At 44.6% G+C, this 16,289-nt stretch overlaps 1 protein-coding gene across 2 annotated transcripts in view; it reads right to left on the reverse strand.

Annotated features, from left to right (window-relative positions):
- Positions 1–16,289, reverse strand: part of USP16 (ubiquitin specific peptidase 16) — a 1,134,075-nt gene that overhangs the window by 361,941 nt on the left and 755,845 nt on the right. For both annotated transcript variants that reach the window (XM_069636367.1, XM_069636368.1), the window contains exon 14: positions 3,870–5,154. In XM_069636367.1, coding sequence (XP_069492468.1) covers positions 3,870–5,154 — 1,285 coding nt within the window. The remainder of the gene's footprint in view (positions 1–3,869; positions 5,155–16,289) is intronic.

A 16,289-nucleotide genomic window follows, 5' to 3' on the forward strand; every position in this document is an offset into this window, starting at 1 on the left:
GGAAGACAGTAGCCATGGGTTATGATCTCCAGAACCCACACATCTGAAGTAATGGCGCGCCACTCTGCAAGATGCTGCACCAGCCTTCCCCCAACCGGCGAACCATGGGACATGGCCTCATGACTGAGCTGAAGCGGCTGCAGCGTTGCCTGAGGGCAAAGAGGCAACAGCCCAAGCGGCCTTGGCACCTCGAGTACCTTGTTTTCCACCTCTGGCACTCCTACGGTGGCCCCTTTGACTGGCAGCTCCTCTTGCTTTACCAATGGATGAGTAATAACAAAAGGAACCTTCCCTCCATTGCTGTCCCCTAGGACGAAAAGGCGGAGGTTGTCAAACTGCAGCGCCCAACGACTTTGCTGCAGCTTTTGAGGTCTGCAACCTCACGAGGCTCTCGTCAGCCTTGCTGCCAAAAAGATGTTCCCCGTCAAAGGGCATGTTGAGGACCTGGGCCTGCACCTCAGGAGCAAACCCCGACTTCTGCAACCACGCAAACCTGCGTATCACGGTGCTCGCCGTCATGGACCGGCTGACGCAATCTGCCATGTCCAAACCCAACTGAATGGCCTCACACATGGCATCCTGAACCATGGCAAGGAAACCATCCCGTTCGTCCCCTTCGGGAATATGTTCAGCCGCCAAGGAAACAGTTCCACAGAGTGTGCGTGAAATGTGACAAGGCACATATGGAGTTGGCTGCCTGAAGCGCCATACCCCCTGCAGAAAACTCTTCGCCCAGCCGTCAAAACGCTTGTCGTCCCTATCAGGAGGGATGGTAGGGTACGACGCCTGCTTTGCCGGGGCCATAGCTGCCTGCACCAACAAACTCTCCGGAGTAGGGTGCTTGGACAAGCAGCAGGGGTCACTACTGGCTGGTTGGTATTTTGGCGGCAAAGACTTGCCCACTGCCGGGAGACTCGCCGGAGCAGTCCAAGCCGCCGCCACCCTTCTCTGTAGAGCCATATGAAACGGCAATACCGGGTCAGTTGGTGGACTAATGTCGAGGATATCCGTAAGGTCATCCTGAACAAATTCCCCCGGGGGAGCAGACCATCCTAACTACTCGGTGACCCTTGACATAAGGCGCTGGTACGAAGAATCAGCATGAGTGCCAGGCTCAAGCCTACAAAACTCCACCTCCGGAGAGGTGTCCAGCCCACTAGCATCATGCAGGGAATGCCTCAAGTCCTCAAACTGGCTATGGCCTGAGAGAATCTCGTCTGGCACTGTGTCCGGCACCATGCCATCATCAGAGCCCTCATCCACCTCTGAAATGAACTCCAGATGGCGGTAAGAAGGCACAGAACTTGAACCAAAGCCATGCTTGACCTTGGCCAGAGCCTTTCTAGGTGGTTCCCCCGAGCCACGGGGTAACCCCGTCGACACAGCCTCGAAAGGCGTCAAGTGAATCGGCGTCTACGCCGAGCGCGGTGTCGACAGCATCGACGGCGGCGACACAGTCCTCGAGGTCAGGGCCCCAAGCGTGTGCCTCGACGGCGTCAGTCGACGACCTCGGCGCCACCGGCGTTGACGTCTTCCGTGAAGACACTACAGGTTCACAAGGTCTCGAGCGCATCGAGGACCGGGACCTGGAACGGGCATGCTGAGAACGATTCCCCTTATCCGAGCGGGACCTTTCCCGCGAATCGTGACGACCACCCGAGCCCGAAGGCGTGCGAGCGGTGTCTCTCGGCTGATCACGACCGACCCCACTCGGAGGCTCGGACGGACCAGTGCCCTGTGATTCGAGAATCGCCAACATTTTCTTCCCGAAGGAAGCCCATTCCTCCGGTGTCGCATGCTTGGTGGGGTAAGCGACCCGCCGACGGGCGGAGTCCTCGGAGGAGGATGGGGAAGGCGACCGATGACGGCGCTTCCGGGAGTGCCTCGAAGAGGCAGAGGAGTGGCAAGACCGACTGCGGGACCGAGACCCACTGGACTTCCGACGACGATGCAGAGAGTCGCCCCTTGAGTCGTCTGTCGAAAGCCCCACAGACCTCGACTTCCGGGGCTTGGACACCTTACCTACCGATAACTTCTTCATGCGCTCCCGCAAGGCTTTCGACGTGAGCGACTGGCAGTCGACACAGTCATCCGTGTCATGGGCCTCCCCGAGGCACCAGAGGCAGGCGTCGTGCGAGTCCGTGACCGACATCTGGGACCCACAGTCCCCGCACTTCTTAAAGCAAGGACGCGGTGTGGAAGACGAGGTAGACATCTTCACAAAGAAATACTTCACAAACACCAAACAGGTTCGAAGAACCGAGAAACAACAAACTCCAAAGAGTCGAGGCGCACCGAGATTCCCGGAGCGAACACGTTCGCGGAAAAAACGGAACTGAGGCTACGGGCGTCGTGCGTCCTACTTATAACATCCAGTGACGTTGGCCGTCAGAGGAGGTCCTCCAGGGTGGCGTATCGACGTCATCGACGCAGGAGCCGAAGATTTTCCGAAGCAACACAGCTGTGGTGATTACCGTCATAGATATGGAATACGTCGGAGGACCCAATCCCCTCGAATGGCCCGTACACGGTCTTTGTAAGGTGCATGAGGGGAGCCTCTGTCTAATTTCATACTATTGTAACAAGTGAGTCATGCAACAAACTGGAGGGGATAGCTACAGTTCTGTGGTTGGGCTGGAGAGGATATTAAAGTCAAGTCCGTGAATGAGACCCATTAATGGACCGGTACCGTCGATTTCTTCAAAATACCATTTCTCCTAATGTTATTTCACCGTATACATTTCACCAAAAATGGTAGGGGAAATGGTAGATGTGTAATGCACAATAGGTGGTTTTTCAGTGACATGGATTCGATGAAATCTACAGTAGGAGAAATATATTCAAAGAAGTCACCCAGATCCTTAAGGCACAGTGTCCCCGGATACTCCTATGTAGCCCCTGCATTGCTTACGTGGCATGTTGGTGGTAGACAGACCATGTATTTCAAGGCTTATTGTGGCGCCTGGCCCTTTTGGTGACCTCACATTTGAATTTTGGGCTAAAGGCAAGGGACCTCATGACCCATCCAAACAGGGTCCGTACTATAATCCTCTTGATGCAAGATCATTGTAAAGTTAAGAACAGAAAGCAAAGATCAGGGGAGATGTTGCAGCGCTCCTATATAGAACCTCAACTGTCAAGATACAATACATGCACACATTTCCTCAAAGACCACTACACTTTCCAAACTCAACTCTCACACTCTGCAACAATTAACAAATATGACTGTGCATTTTTTGCTTACCTGGAGAATATCCATTATAATTTTGGTGCTATACATAAAAAAATGTAAGTCTGTCAAGCACATTTAAAGGAAGTTACCATTAAGTTTCCGCACCTGCAAAAAGCACTTGGGCAGTGACTTTCAGCTTAATATGGCACTTAACTCGTCTGACTTAACATTTTTATGATACCGAGTGCATTTAGAAGGGTATAGAGAAAGTGAATGCAAATTACACTGGCTGGTTTGCACATATGGCACTAGGCCCTTTACCACCCAAGTCAATGAAAATAATAATCTGGATGCTATAAACGTATATGTGCCTGCCACCATGAAATATTCTGTGTGTGTTGATCTGCAGATCATTACATTTAGGAGTAACTGTCAGTACATTGGTGGGTAAGTGGTTATATAATCAAGCTATGATTTTTTTTAAAGAACATTTTGATGTTTCCATTTTCATGTTTTACCTTTGCAAACAATCATCAATTGCTGTAAAGAGGAATCAGATTCTACCAGTGTGTAACACCAATTTTTACGCAAGGGTTATGGAAGTTGTACAAGTTTAACTCACTGAAAATGCATAATATGTCATGCAAGCATAAATGTCAGTTAATGTTCTCGATGTATTTCTGCTTGGTTTACATACCTTTCGTAGTGAAATTCTTTCTATTGCACTGCTTTCGCGTACACACATTACAGAGTAATTTATTGTTCTCGCTCAGTTTTTCATTGCGTGTAAACTGATATAAACAACTTTCCACAGAACATTCTTCTGTATTTATAGCAGCCCTGTCTGCTAGAGTGCAAAAGGCAGTTTCTGGATCCTCATTTACAACTTCATATAATTTGGACTGAGCAGTATGACCAACACTGTTTAAACTGTCATCATGTCCATTGCTAGGCTCAGTAAATGCTCTGAGGAGCAGTTCATCAAAATCATCAACAAGGTCACCTATTGATTTGCCGTCTCTTTCTAGTTTTGGGCTGTCTTTTTCCAAACTAGAGCTGCTGCTGTCCAAACTGGGACTGCCTTCTCCCAAGCTTGGGAGCCCACATTTCGAATGTGGACTTCCTGCTTCAATTCGTGGACGTCGTCGGTCCAAACAAGAGTTGCCTTCTTCTAAAACGGGATTGCACTCTTTCAAACACTGGCTTCTTTCTTCCAAGTCTGGGCTACCCTCCCCTAAAAATGATCTAACCTCATCTAAACAAAGGCTGTCATTATCCACAGACTTGTTGCTCTTTTCCAAAAGCGGACTCCCATTTTCCAAACATAAGCCGTCTTTTCCCAACCACGGAGAGCTATTCTCTTCTAGAAATGTGCTACCGCCTGCAGAACAAAGGTTGACTTTATTCAAACCAGGAGGACTGCTTTCTGTCGAAAATGTCTTGCCGATACCGAGAAATGGTCGTCCTTCCAAAACCTGACTGTTCATTTTCAAATATTGGCTGCCACACTCCAAATCACGGTTGTTTCTTTCCAAACACGGGGAGTGTTTTTCTTCTCCACCACAAATGCTGACTGTTTCCAAACATGACGAGCTGCATATTTCCAGAGGTAGGATGCCTTCTTCAGCATTAGTGCTAACTCCATCTAAAATGTTGCAGCCATTAGTTTTGTCATTTGAAGTGCCTAAAGTTTCTAAAGTACTCACTGTTTCCCTTACAGCAATTACGCCATATTGCTCCGGACTCCCACTTACAGATGAACTTAGTGTGTCTGTCTCCTTCTCTTCATTCACCGCATTTTGGAGAATTAAACCATGCTCTACACTTTCAATTAAACCTTCAACCGCCTCCTTATTGTGATCATTTTCCAACTGAGTGTCCTTCACAGATGTTTCTTCATAACCATTCTCATGTGTTTCAGAAGGGCGTTCTGCAGGAGCAAGATCACTGAGCTGAAGTACTTTGTGCTGCCGTCGCTGGATCTGCGAAGAGAAAACCTTGTATTGATACATGTTGCCAACATTGACAAATCCTATCAACGCGCTGGCACCAATAAATCACAACAGGAGACCTATTGATCTGGGAAGCAGTTTCTAATTGACCATGAACAGATATGTTTTGCTCTATAGTACTTAACTTTAATCACAATGTTAAGATGTTTACCTTACTAACAGAAATTCGGCTACTTGACCAATTCAACTGGAGTCACAATATAATAGGTTCTAATGAAATTTGATCCCGTGGAACATTTCTATTACCTGAATCCTCACATCAACTCATTTAATGAACTGATCAACTTTTGTATCAATTTCAGACTAGTGTTTAGGGAATAAATCATAAGGAAAGTAGAACAAATTACTTACCTCCTGTAATGTTCTTTACGATCTGATTGATGTTCCTCACACAGATTTTTCATGTTAGATTTATTCTCCAGCTGCAGATGAACACGGAAACCTTTCCCAGCAGGGGGCACCATGCAATGTCAGTAATGGGATCCCTCGACGCGTGCCTTCGACATGCAACCTGACATGACATCCATACATGTAGCTCACACCGCACCCAGTGACCTCAGTTGCTGCGTTTTTTCCCTGTGCTCAGACACGTTAGGGAATCATCAATGGCAAAATTATTTTGTTGAGCTCTCAGGGAAAGGTGAATGATGGGAAAGTGACGAGGAATCAGTGGGAGGAGCATCCATCAGAAAGAACATTACCGGCGGAAAGCCATTTGTTCTTCTAATGGACAGTCTCATCCCACAGATTCCTCATCTTAGACTCCCAAAGCAGTATATGCTAAATAGAACATCCTGGCCAGACAGAGAATCCAGGCAGAAGTGGTTCAAAAAGGTTTGTAACGATGCCCAGGCTGTGGCTTGGCAGAGGTCTAGCATAGGAACCACTCTCTGAAGAGCCGAGGTTATAGCCATCCCTCTGGTGGAGTGCTCTGTAAGGCACTCGGGTAATTCCTTTTCTGCAATAGAATCGCATTCTGAGACACACAAAACTATCCACCTGGATACGTTTTGTTTAGTTACAAACGTACCCAGTCTGGAAGCAGTGCACTCTACGAAAAGGTGATCATCTACCCTTGTGTTGGGATGAATGTCCAACGTCCCAAACACGAGAGAAAATACAAACTAAAAAAGCCACACACACACACACACATATACACACACACACTATGCTTAACCAGACATAAACCCACACACAGTGGCGCTATACACAGCCATAAAGCCAAGCTACCCTCCATTTACAGGAGATGTATTGCCACTGCGGATTCCCTCTGGGAGAGCATGCATTTCCACTCCCTCTCCCAAACAATAGAGGCAAGGCACCCTTGCCTCAGAGAGCGCACTGGCACCACATCTAGCTCCAAGGCTCAGCAGCCTACTACCCACAGGGGTCACACATGCTAACCCAGACAGTCTCCTCACCCCGATCCAGCCTCACCAAGCTTCCAAGTAAGCAGCAGTACCATTCACAGCAGGGTAATTAATCTCTTTTCCCTCCAAACGCCAAGACCTGCCTACCACCAGGAGTCCTGGCCTCAAAAGCCACCCCAGCAATTGCCCCAGCTAATGCAATACCTAGCCCAAAATAAAATCCAAAACGCCTATTCCACAGCTGAACTGAGCACTTGTTAATGCCAGATCCCATCCATGCTCATACCCTAGACCAGTGGTCTTCAAATATTTTTGGCCTGGGACCCACCCCATAGCAAAATTTGGGCAAGCCGGGCCCCCGCAAAAATGCCAAATAGACTATGTACAAATGCCTATAAACTATTGCGTGCCATCAACACACCCTACTCCCAGTATAGTCCCTGTGCTTCCCCACCTGCTCCCATCCCTGTCGCTGGGCTCCCTCATCCCACTCCGTCACAGACCCTGGACTCGCCCCAGCCTGCTCCCATCACTATCCCATGGCTCCTGCCCATCCTGCTCCCACCAGAGTCCCTGGGCTCCCACGCCCCGTTCCCAACACACTTTGGGGGCTAGTGGACGGCTGGTGAATCTTAAATGGAGGGGCATAAATATTTCCCCCAAAAATGCTATAGCGAACGAGCGCAGCGAGGGAGCAAGAACCAATCAAGGGAGGTCCGGGGGATTTTCCACCAGTGAATTGTATCGAAACAATGGGTGAAAATGTTGCATTGCAGAGCATACTTAAATTGTTTTAAAAAATGGGCAAAAAGCCAAACAGTTTGCAATTGGTACTGGAGGACCCAGGGATCAGGCATGAAATATTTTACTGGACATCTATGATAGATGTCCAGAAAAAATTTAACATCCCTGTCCCCTGGGCCCCACTGGGCCTAACACAATCAACATCTGTGTATGCAAGGCGCTGGGGTGCCAAGGGGGAAAGCATGGTATTTTTGACTGGCCATGTATGATAGATATCCAGTAAAAAGATACCTTCCCTGTCCCCCTGGGCTCCACAACACCTCAGAAGAAGAGCTGATTTTGGCAGGTGGGTAGGGGGATTGTGCAACCAAGGCATTTTTAAAATGCCTTTGTTGTACAACCCTCCTTTCCCATTCTACCTCCCCCCTCGCCAAAATCAGCTCAACAGACCAAAACAAACACACATTCACAGAGCAATCACTGACATTCACACAAGCACCCATGACCATACACTGACTCCTAACACAAGCATACATGCATCCATAAACATATTTACATAAAAAATAAATGAAAATGGCCTAGACATTTTTTTTTATTTGTCTATGGTTCAATTACAATTGTAGAAACTTTACAAAATGAAATACTAAAAACGAAATAAAATAGTTACATTCACATTTGTTTTCATATTACAGTTAAAATACGTTTTTAAAATGCTTGAAAAATTAAACATCTATGTCACATGATTAAGAAGTTCCTTTTCAATATACTTGCACAAGCTGACCAATTCAAAAACAAGTGGTTTATGCACACCCTGTATCATGCGTGCCCAAAGAAATTGCAAGCAATCCTCAAACTCAATGTTAACAAATTTCATCACGCGGTTGGTGCGCATAGATTTAAAATGAGGACATTCAAGAATTAAATGTTTCAAGGTTTCCAGGGGCTCATTGCATCCAGGGAAGCGACAGTTAGATTGTGTGGCGCCATTGCTACTCCAATTAACAGTTCTTTCTCTGGTATGATACAAATTCATTCTAAACCATATATAGGCTTTCCTGGTGTATTTACATGGGAATAGAACAACATGATCAAATCTCGGTAAGTGAGGTTTGGTAAACGCACCATAATCTCTATGCATTTTGTAAATCGATATCCTTTTTATTGTCAGCCGCCAATCTTGTTCAAAGAGTTTCTTTTTGACATAAGCCGGACGCCAATGGACATATTCAATGGAGATACTCGGTGAATTTAGTAAGTATTCCATGGTGGATTGATAGAGAAAAGGACGCCAAATTAGTGGAGTCCATCGTTTCATGCAAATCTTCATATAAAGAATTTTTTGAAGGAAAATAAATGTTTTCATATCTACATAGTTGACGCCATTTCCAGCGTCCGGATAGAGCCACAAGGCCAAACTCATATCTAATTACTGCATTTGGAACCGACATTGGTAATTGCATCGCACTTTTAATCATCGAACCCTGAATACTATCTAGTATATCACTCATGTCACAAAGACAGATGTCAAGCAGGTAAAGGATGACATCATAAAATCCAACATTGGCATAAGTGAAAATGTACAAAATTTTCGATAGATCATTTTTAACTGAGATGATAATGGGCGGATCTTGTTTTTAATTAGTTCCGTCCAAACCTTTTTAGAATTCTGAGCTTGAAGATTATATCCTAAATAAATCGCGCTAGTAATGCACGAAATTTTAGTTTTCATGATCTCCCATTCATATCCTTTACTGTTTTGTTTGGTACCAAATTTCATGATCGCAGTTTTTGCAGGGTTCGGGGATAAATTGTGGGCAGGTGCAAATTCCTCAAACAGTAAGAGTTTCTTTTGCAATCCTGCAGGTGTAGGATCGAAAATAACAATATTGTCTGCAAATGCCATCCATTTAAGGCGCAAAGCGCCGACTTTTACTGCGAACAAATTGTTACATTCCCATTCTTTATCTAAATCTGCAAGGTAAAGATTAAAGAATGTTGCCGCAAGATTGCAACCTTGCGTGAGCCCAATCAAGGTTTTAATTGAATCTGTAGTTCGTCTATCAACTGAGATATTAATCCTATATGAAGTATTAGTATGAAATTTGATGAACCAAAAAAGTAAAACAGATGGAATTCTCATAGTTCGCATTTTATTCCACAGGAGATTTTGGACGACGTTATCAAACGCTGACGTCATGTCTATCATAGCTACGTAGACATATTGTGCGTTCTTTCCTCTTGTGCCCTATATCATGTGAGCCATAATAGCAGCATTCAAGGAAGAACTAATTCCTCTCCTAAAGCCTGTTTGATATCTTGAATACAGGTCATTATCTGATATACATTTTTCTAATTCATGTAGGAGAAGAATAGAGAATAACTTCTCATCAGTGTCAATCAACGAAATAGGTCTATAATTCTGTGGAAGCGCAGGATTGCCCTTTTTAAAAATGGGTACAATATTCGCAGTGGTCCATGTCGATGGGATAGTACCGGTATTAATAATGGATTCAAATTTGATTTTCAGAAATTCAGCCCAGAATTCCAGGTCGGTTTTGTAGAGACACGGAGGGAGGCCGTCCGGACGGCAGATTTAGAAAAGGAAAGTTTCCAAATAGCCCATTTGATATCTGTCAAAGACCATTCCAAGCGAGCAATCTTACTATAGCAAAGCTCAAAATCTGAAACAGCTTCGAATTTAGCTGACATCTGATATTTGGCTATTATATAAGCTTCCCATTCTTGATTGGATAGGCAATTATGCGTTACCAATGTCAAGGACTTGTCACCACTCCTAAGTGCGCACCAAATCGCTCTAGTATCATGGGATGCTAGGGCTTTTATAAGATTGCAATTCTCCCTGTTGTAGTTGAGAATACGAACATGCCTGAGACCATGTTTATAAGCTTTCAATATTTGGAGACACTTCTTTTGATAATACAAAGCTTCCAAAGAAGTTATTTTGAGTTGTGTTAGGGCCTTATTTTTCTCGCTTTTTAAAGATTTACATATAGCATCAAATGGATGGGGATGTTCTACCTTAGTATATTTTTTACTGAAGTGAGTGAGTGCTTTCTTAAACAGTTCTGTAAGAGACTTGATGGTTAGCGTTACATTGGTAGTGTTCGAATAGGTAAGAGCACATACCTCTGGCGAAACATATTTAACAAATTGCAGGCACAGGTTATGATTCCATCTAGTAGATATCAATGGGCAGTCACTCTCTACCAAAGCCAAAGCTGGTTCAATGGCTAGTAGTTCGCATTCCATATTAAGCATGCAAGAAATTCGGGCGTGATCACTACCTGAGATTTGACTGGTCTGTAAAGATGAAGTAAGCACTGTGAGCATCCTCGTGGTAAATATAAAATCAATTATTGAAGTCTTACTTGCACGTGACCAAGTAATTTGAGGTTTCCCATCTCCGTTTATGATCATATCCATATCCCAATCACAGAGGAGCTCTCTAAATTTCGAACCCCTTCCAGATGATAGGGAAGAGGATTTGATAAATCCATGCCCACTGAAGTCCCTACAATCAAAATTGAAATCCCTGCCAAGGATAATTTCTAAGGACTGATGATTATTAGATATATTTGATAGACAATCATCGAGTTCTTCCAATATTACATCAATTCCCACCGCAGCAGGATTCCAATAAAAAGATATTAGGATGAGTGGAATAATCTTCGATTGGGTTTCCACTAATACACCCAACACACTCGGAGTTTCCCATATCCATTTTGATTTTAAAATAACAGAATTATTGATTGCAATTGCAAGGCCCCCACTCGGGCGACCTTGTTGAGACCTCTTTGCAGGCACGCAGTAGTATAGCCTGGAATAGTGAGAATATTCATCTGCATTGTTTCTTGTAAAATCAAAATGGTTGGTTTGTCCCCGGGCAATAACGATGAGCACCATGACATGAGATTAGAAAAACCACATGTGTTCCATGAAAGGACTTTTGAAAAGGGTTTTATCAAGGAGCTATGGCTTTGGAGCCTGTTTGGTCGATCCCACAATGGCGTTGAACAATGGTTCAAGCCATGGCATGGCAGTTGACCTTGCTACCTGCGAGATTAATGTTTGCAAATCAAGTTCAGCCTTGGGATTAGATGCCGGAGAAGTCTCATCAGACAGCAATGCCTCGGTAAGCATGGGATCGACGTATGCTAAAAAGTCATCTGCAGTCGATTCCAGTTCGAAAGTAAATAGCCTGAGTCTGTGATTTTTCATCTGATTAAATCAGAGGAATTTTTAAATAGTCTCTGAACTAAGATAACAAACACATCTATAATTGTTAGTCTGAGCTATTGATACTCTCAAAATATCATCTGATTGAATCATTCTCAATTTGGGGATACGAGCGAAAAAAGCCAAAATGAAGGAGTGATTAATACGCCTCCCATCCATGATGGTAGTATCCCCTTCAAAGCCAACCAGGTAAGTCCTTTCATTCACTTTGTTTACAGGTATCTGACTGCTCCCACCAGTTTGAGGTGAAGGAGGATTTACAACTCGGGTCTGTGGCACATGTAAAGACGAAGCAGAATAAGTAGGCATTTCAATATTTGAGAGGCCCCCACTGCGGGCATATCTCCGAGTTTCCCAGGGGCCATTATCAGTGTTCTCAGCAATATTCCTTACCAAGCTGGAATGCGATATACTTTCGACTTTTCCACCCCCACAGGTATGAAAGTTGATAACTGTTTCAATGTTTCAACATTAAATGTACCATCATGGAGAGCTTTAGCCAGAATATTAGGTGGATCATGAGGAATCTTAACAGCGTCAACATTGCTTTTTTCAGGCAGGATTCTGTTTAAGGCAGGACCGTGTAGAGAAATGCAATTAGTAGCAAAAATCGTTTTAGAATCCTCCTTCTCAGTAGAGATTTTCATTTTGGAGGAACTAATGGATTTCTTCATCGCATCCAAGTTTGGTAGGAGGGTCTTTTCTCTAGCACTAAAAGATGCGACATGGTCAGATTCATCATTTACAGATGGAACTTCTACTAGTGCAATTTTGCCCATACCATTAAATATATTTGGAACATTGTCATTATTACATGTCTTTATTGTCAGTGGGAGTTCTAAACTCCGTGATGCCTGAGAACAAGCAGCACTATATGATTTTGCCTGAGGCAAGTTTGTGACAGTAATATAAGTGCCAAAGGATTTGGGAACATTCCTAGTCGTACAGCTTCTTCCCAAAATCGGAAATTAACTGTTTAAATTGGGTTTCATTTTAGTAATCTTAGTTGTTTTAGTCCCTTTACTCCCTACTTCATTAGTTCCTATTTCAACATTTACCATAGAGGCATTCCTTGATATATCGCTAGGCTTGGAATCAAAACTTGACAATTCTGTTATTTTCATGCATGCATTAGAGGGGAGCTCAGCCCTTTTGATTCCTAGTAAAGATTTTTCTTTCAGGTTTAGGATCGGTGTAAGGGCTTCTTGGCTTTCGCTAGATAACTGCTGGACATCAATGCCTTCTTCATCAGAGATCATTATCGCCTCTTCAAGGCCTATGGTATGCGAGACATCAGGTAACGATGGTAGCACATTATTAACCATCTTATTACTTAACATTTTAGCCATGGCTTCTTTTCTCCTCTTCAGAAATCTTTTCGTTGCTCTCAAGTGTGCTTTTTTTACACGATCTGACATGAAAGACAGATTCTCTTCTACATGAAAGTCACCCTGTTAACTCTGATGTTGCTCATTAAGTGCATTCACAAGTGTTGAGGGACTGTCCGGAGAGGAGTCCTGTTGAGGCATCGAGGCAAAATGTGATGAAATTATCAAGTTCAATGCATTAACAGATGCTTTCAGTTTGTTGATTTCCTGAGAGCAATTGCAGCTTCGACTAACCAGGGTGGTTGCCGGCTCCAAAGGAGACCTACCTCCTAGTTCATCGCTAGGCTGATTGCATTTTTGTAAGTGCGCCGGAAGAAAGGGCGTTGCATGACTAGTAATAGATCTTATAGTGTCAGCAACAATAATGAACCCCTCAATCTTATCCATTTGAGAACATAGGTGTTGTAATGTCACTTTAACGTTTTTTAACTCCAGATGGGTCAAATCGTGTCCTTTATCCAGTAGATCAAGTATTTTAATGATCACTGGAAAGGTACACGGAGATTGAGTATCTTTCTCAGTGGGCCAAGAATGTACTTCTGATAGATCTAATTGGGTAGGCCTAATGAATACATCAGTTGATTCAGGGGAATAAGATAAGCGAGGTGGCAACATTTCATGGTTAATATCCCGGTGTCCGTCCTTACCATGTTCCTTAGTAAAACGTAAATCGCCTATCAAGCGTGAAATTGTCACATTCTGCTTTTTCAGAGGGGTACAGACTAGCAGGGTTAACGTACATATAGCTCCAGATATCCGTTCGTCAAGAGCAGCCATATTTTTCATAGTGCAATCATGAAGTTCATTAGAGGATTAGTTAGTCAATAAGGATGGTACACCGGTTTCGGGCACCAAATCTGAATGCAGTCCTATTGGAGTACGATTCTTCTTATAATAAGGTAGAAGTGCAGAAAAGATGGTGGAAGGTGAACTCGTTTCAGTGGCATGAATCATCACAGCAGGAGGTGCTGGGTTCAACTGAAAATTAGCTTCCCCCATATTGCTTGAAGTTTCAACTTCTAACGTAGGAGGTTCAATATAGGAAGTTCGACCTTTACAAACCATCGCGTCGATGCCAGTGGATGTCAAGGGGGATGCGATGGAGAGCGAACCCAACTCATCGCATTTACTAGGCAAACCCTCAGCCATAACTAATAATCTACTGTGATATTCCCTATATATCACACCCTTTATAATTATTTGGCGTCTATGAAAGGGGAATATAAATAATCAGTGGTTTGATTCAGGCGTCACATACAGATTAGCCCAGACCTCAAACAAAGGCTGTTTATGCTTTCCACTAGACGTTACAACTTTATAAAGCCAGCCCCCTGCTTACCGTGCATTGCACAGCAAACAGCCAACAGTACTTCCGTACTTCCTCAGGTGCGCGCGCAGGGTGCGTAGGGGGCTGGCTATTTAACTCTTCACAGAAGCAGGATGTAATCGTCACGTGAGCGCAAGCTCAGGCCTCTAAGATGAAAACAAAGGGCAGGCTTTAGTGATCACACAGAAGGCGGAGTATCGCAAGCAAACCACTTACACAACTTGCCCAATACACACGCTGACCCACATTAAAGGGTGCTGATATTAGCACAACAAAGTACTAAGTGTTTATAAACAATTACTTTTCTTAAAGGTCCAGTGCACTTCACTCCCAAAAACAGTGTAGCCTCATAAACCGTCCTCCGGTTCAAATTTCAATCGAAAGTAACGGAGTTCTTCAACAGCCAACAGTACTTCCTCAGGTGCGCGCCAGGCCAGGACCTAGACATTAATGATCTCATCACTGTACTCAACCTTGAGAATCCTAGCCATCACGAAAATGTGGCTACACGCAGCCTCTGGCCCAGTTCTACCTATAGTTGTCCCCCTTGGCTTCACCATCTTCCAGAACGACAGATCTAATGCTAGGGGCGGAGGAATGACGCTGATAGCAAAGGACTCACTACACATCAGAGAATTCAGAACCAGCCTGGATGAAACGGATATCCCATCTGTCAAACTGACCATCTCATAGACAGACTATTCACAGTCCACATCATCTTTCGTCCCCCAGGACCGGCACAACCCTTCGGAGAGGACCTCTTACACACTGTTGGCACCCACACCAAGCCTACATCCAAAACAATCCTCCTATGGAATTTTAATTTGGGATAAAATGACCCCATCTGCCCAATTGCCAACTCCGTAGCTAACTTGCTCAGTGCATTAGGCTTCAAGCACTGAATCAATGCCCCTATCCATATCAAATGTGGCATCCTTGACTGGATTGCAGACCTCAACTGCCAGGTCGCTGTCTGCACCAACGGCCCCTGTCCATGGTCTGAACACCATATAGTGCACACACTAGCCCGCAGCACAAAAAACCTCACCAAGGGTTGTATTGCGCCACGCTCAGCACACTAAAATCTGAGTCTCCCCACACTATGGAGCCTAATGTGCTTGCAGAGCTTTATTCCAAGACTTTGACTGCAGCCATCGACTTTATTGCCCAGTTAGTCCCACACACAATCTAAACCTTCAGTACACAAACTCTTGGTTCACTCCTGACCTCCAAGAGCTCCGGAACAAAAAACGGCTATCAGAATCTAAATCTAAAAATAAATCACCCACAGATGCCTTGAAGCTGCTGTTCACTACTACCAAACACTATCAACAAGCTATCCTTCTGGACAAATCTATCACACATAATTCCAGAATTGCCAATGCAAAGTCCAAATCCCATGAGATTTTCACCATCCACAGGGAACTAGAAGCCCCCTCCAATCATCACTAAATATGAGACATGGTGCACTAATATTCAAAATGCTATGCTTGCCAAAACGGATAGCCTCCACACAAAAAATCTACCTCAAGCAATCTACTCTGAAATCTTTGCAGCAGCATTCGCCGGCTATTGCCCTCCCCACTGTCACCTGTAAAAGACCTTCCTATGTTTCATTTTACCAATGTCTCTGAGGCCTAAGTCAAAATCATCCTAAAGGGCCTGAAAAACTGAGATGCAAAGGGGATATTTGGCCAGCGGCCCTCATCAAGAAAAGCTCTGAGGACCTGGCAACGTTCATTGCAACCTTTATCAATGCCTCCTTCTCCACTGGAGAAGTCCCCACTAGCCTCAAGGAAGCCTGGTCACTCTCACTGATTTAAAAACCCAAACTGGATCCCAAAATTAAAGTTACTCACCGTAGAGACTAGAGTAGGAGGAGGACCAGGAAGACCGGATCTTTGGAGAGGCACAACCGTGACTTCCTCTGGTTGGAGAGCCCCAGCTGGTGAAGAACATCTGCCAATCTCTGGCAGGAGTGTACCACCCCCTCGGATGAACCCACCCTCACCAGCCAGT

This window comes from Ambystoma mexicanum, chromosome 7p (assembly GCF_040938575.1).
Source record: "Ambystoma mexicanum isolate Mex_15411 chromosome 7p, UKY_AmexF1_1, whole genome shotgun sequence".
NCBI lineage: Eukaryota > Metazoa > Chordata > Amphibia > Caudata > Ambystomatidae > Ambystoma > Ambystoma mexicanum.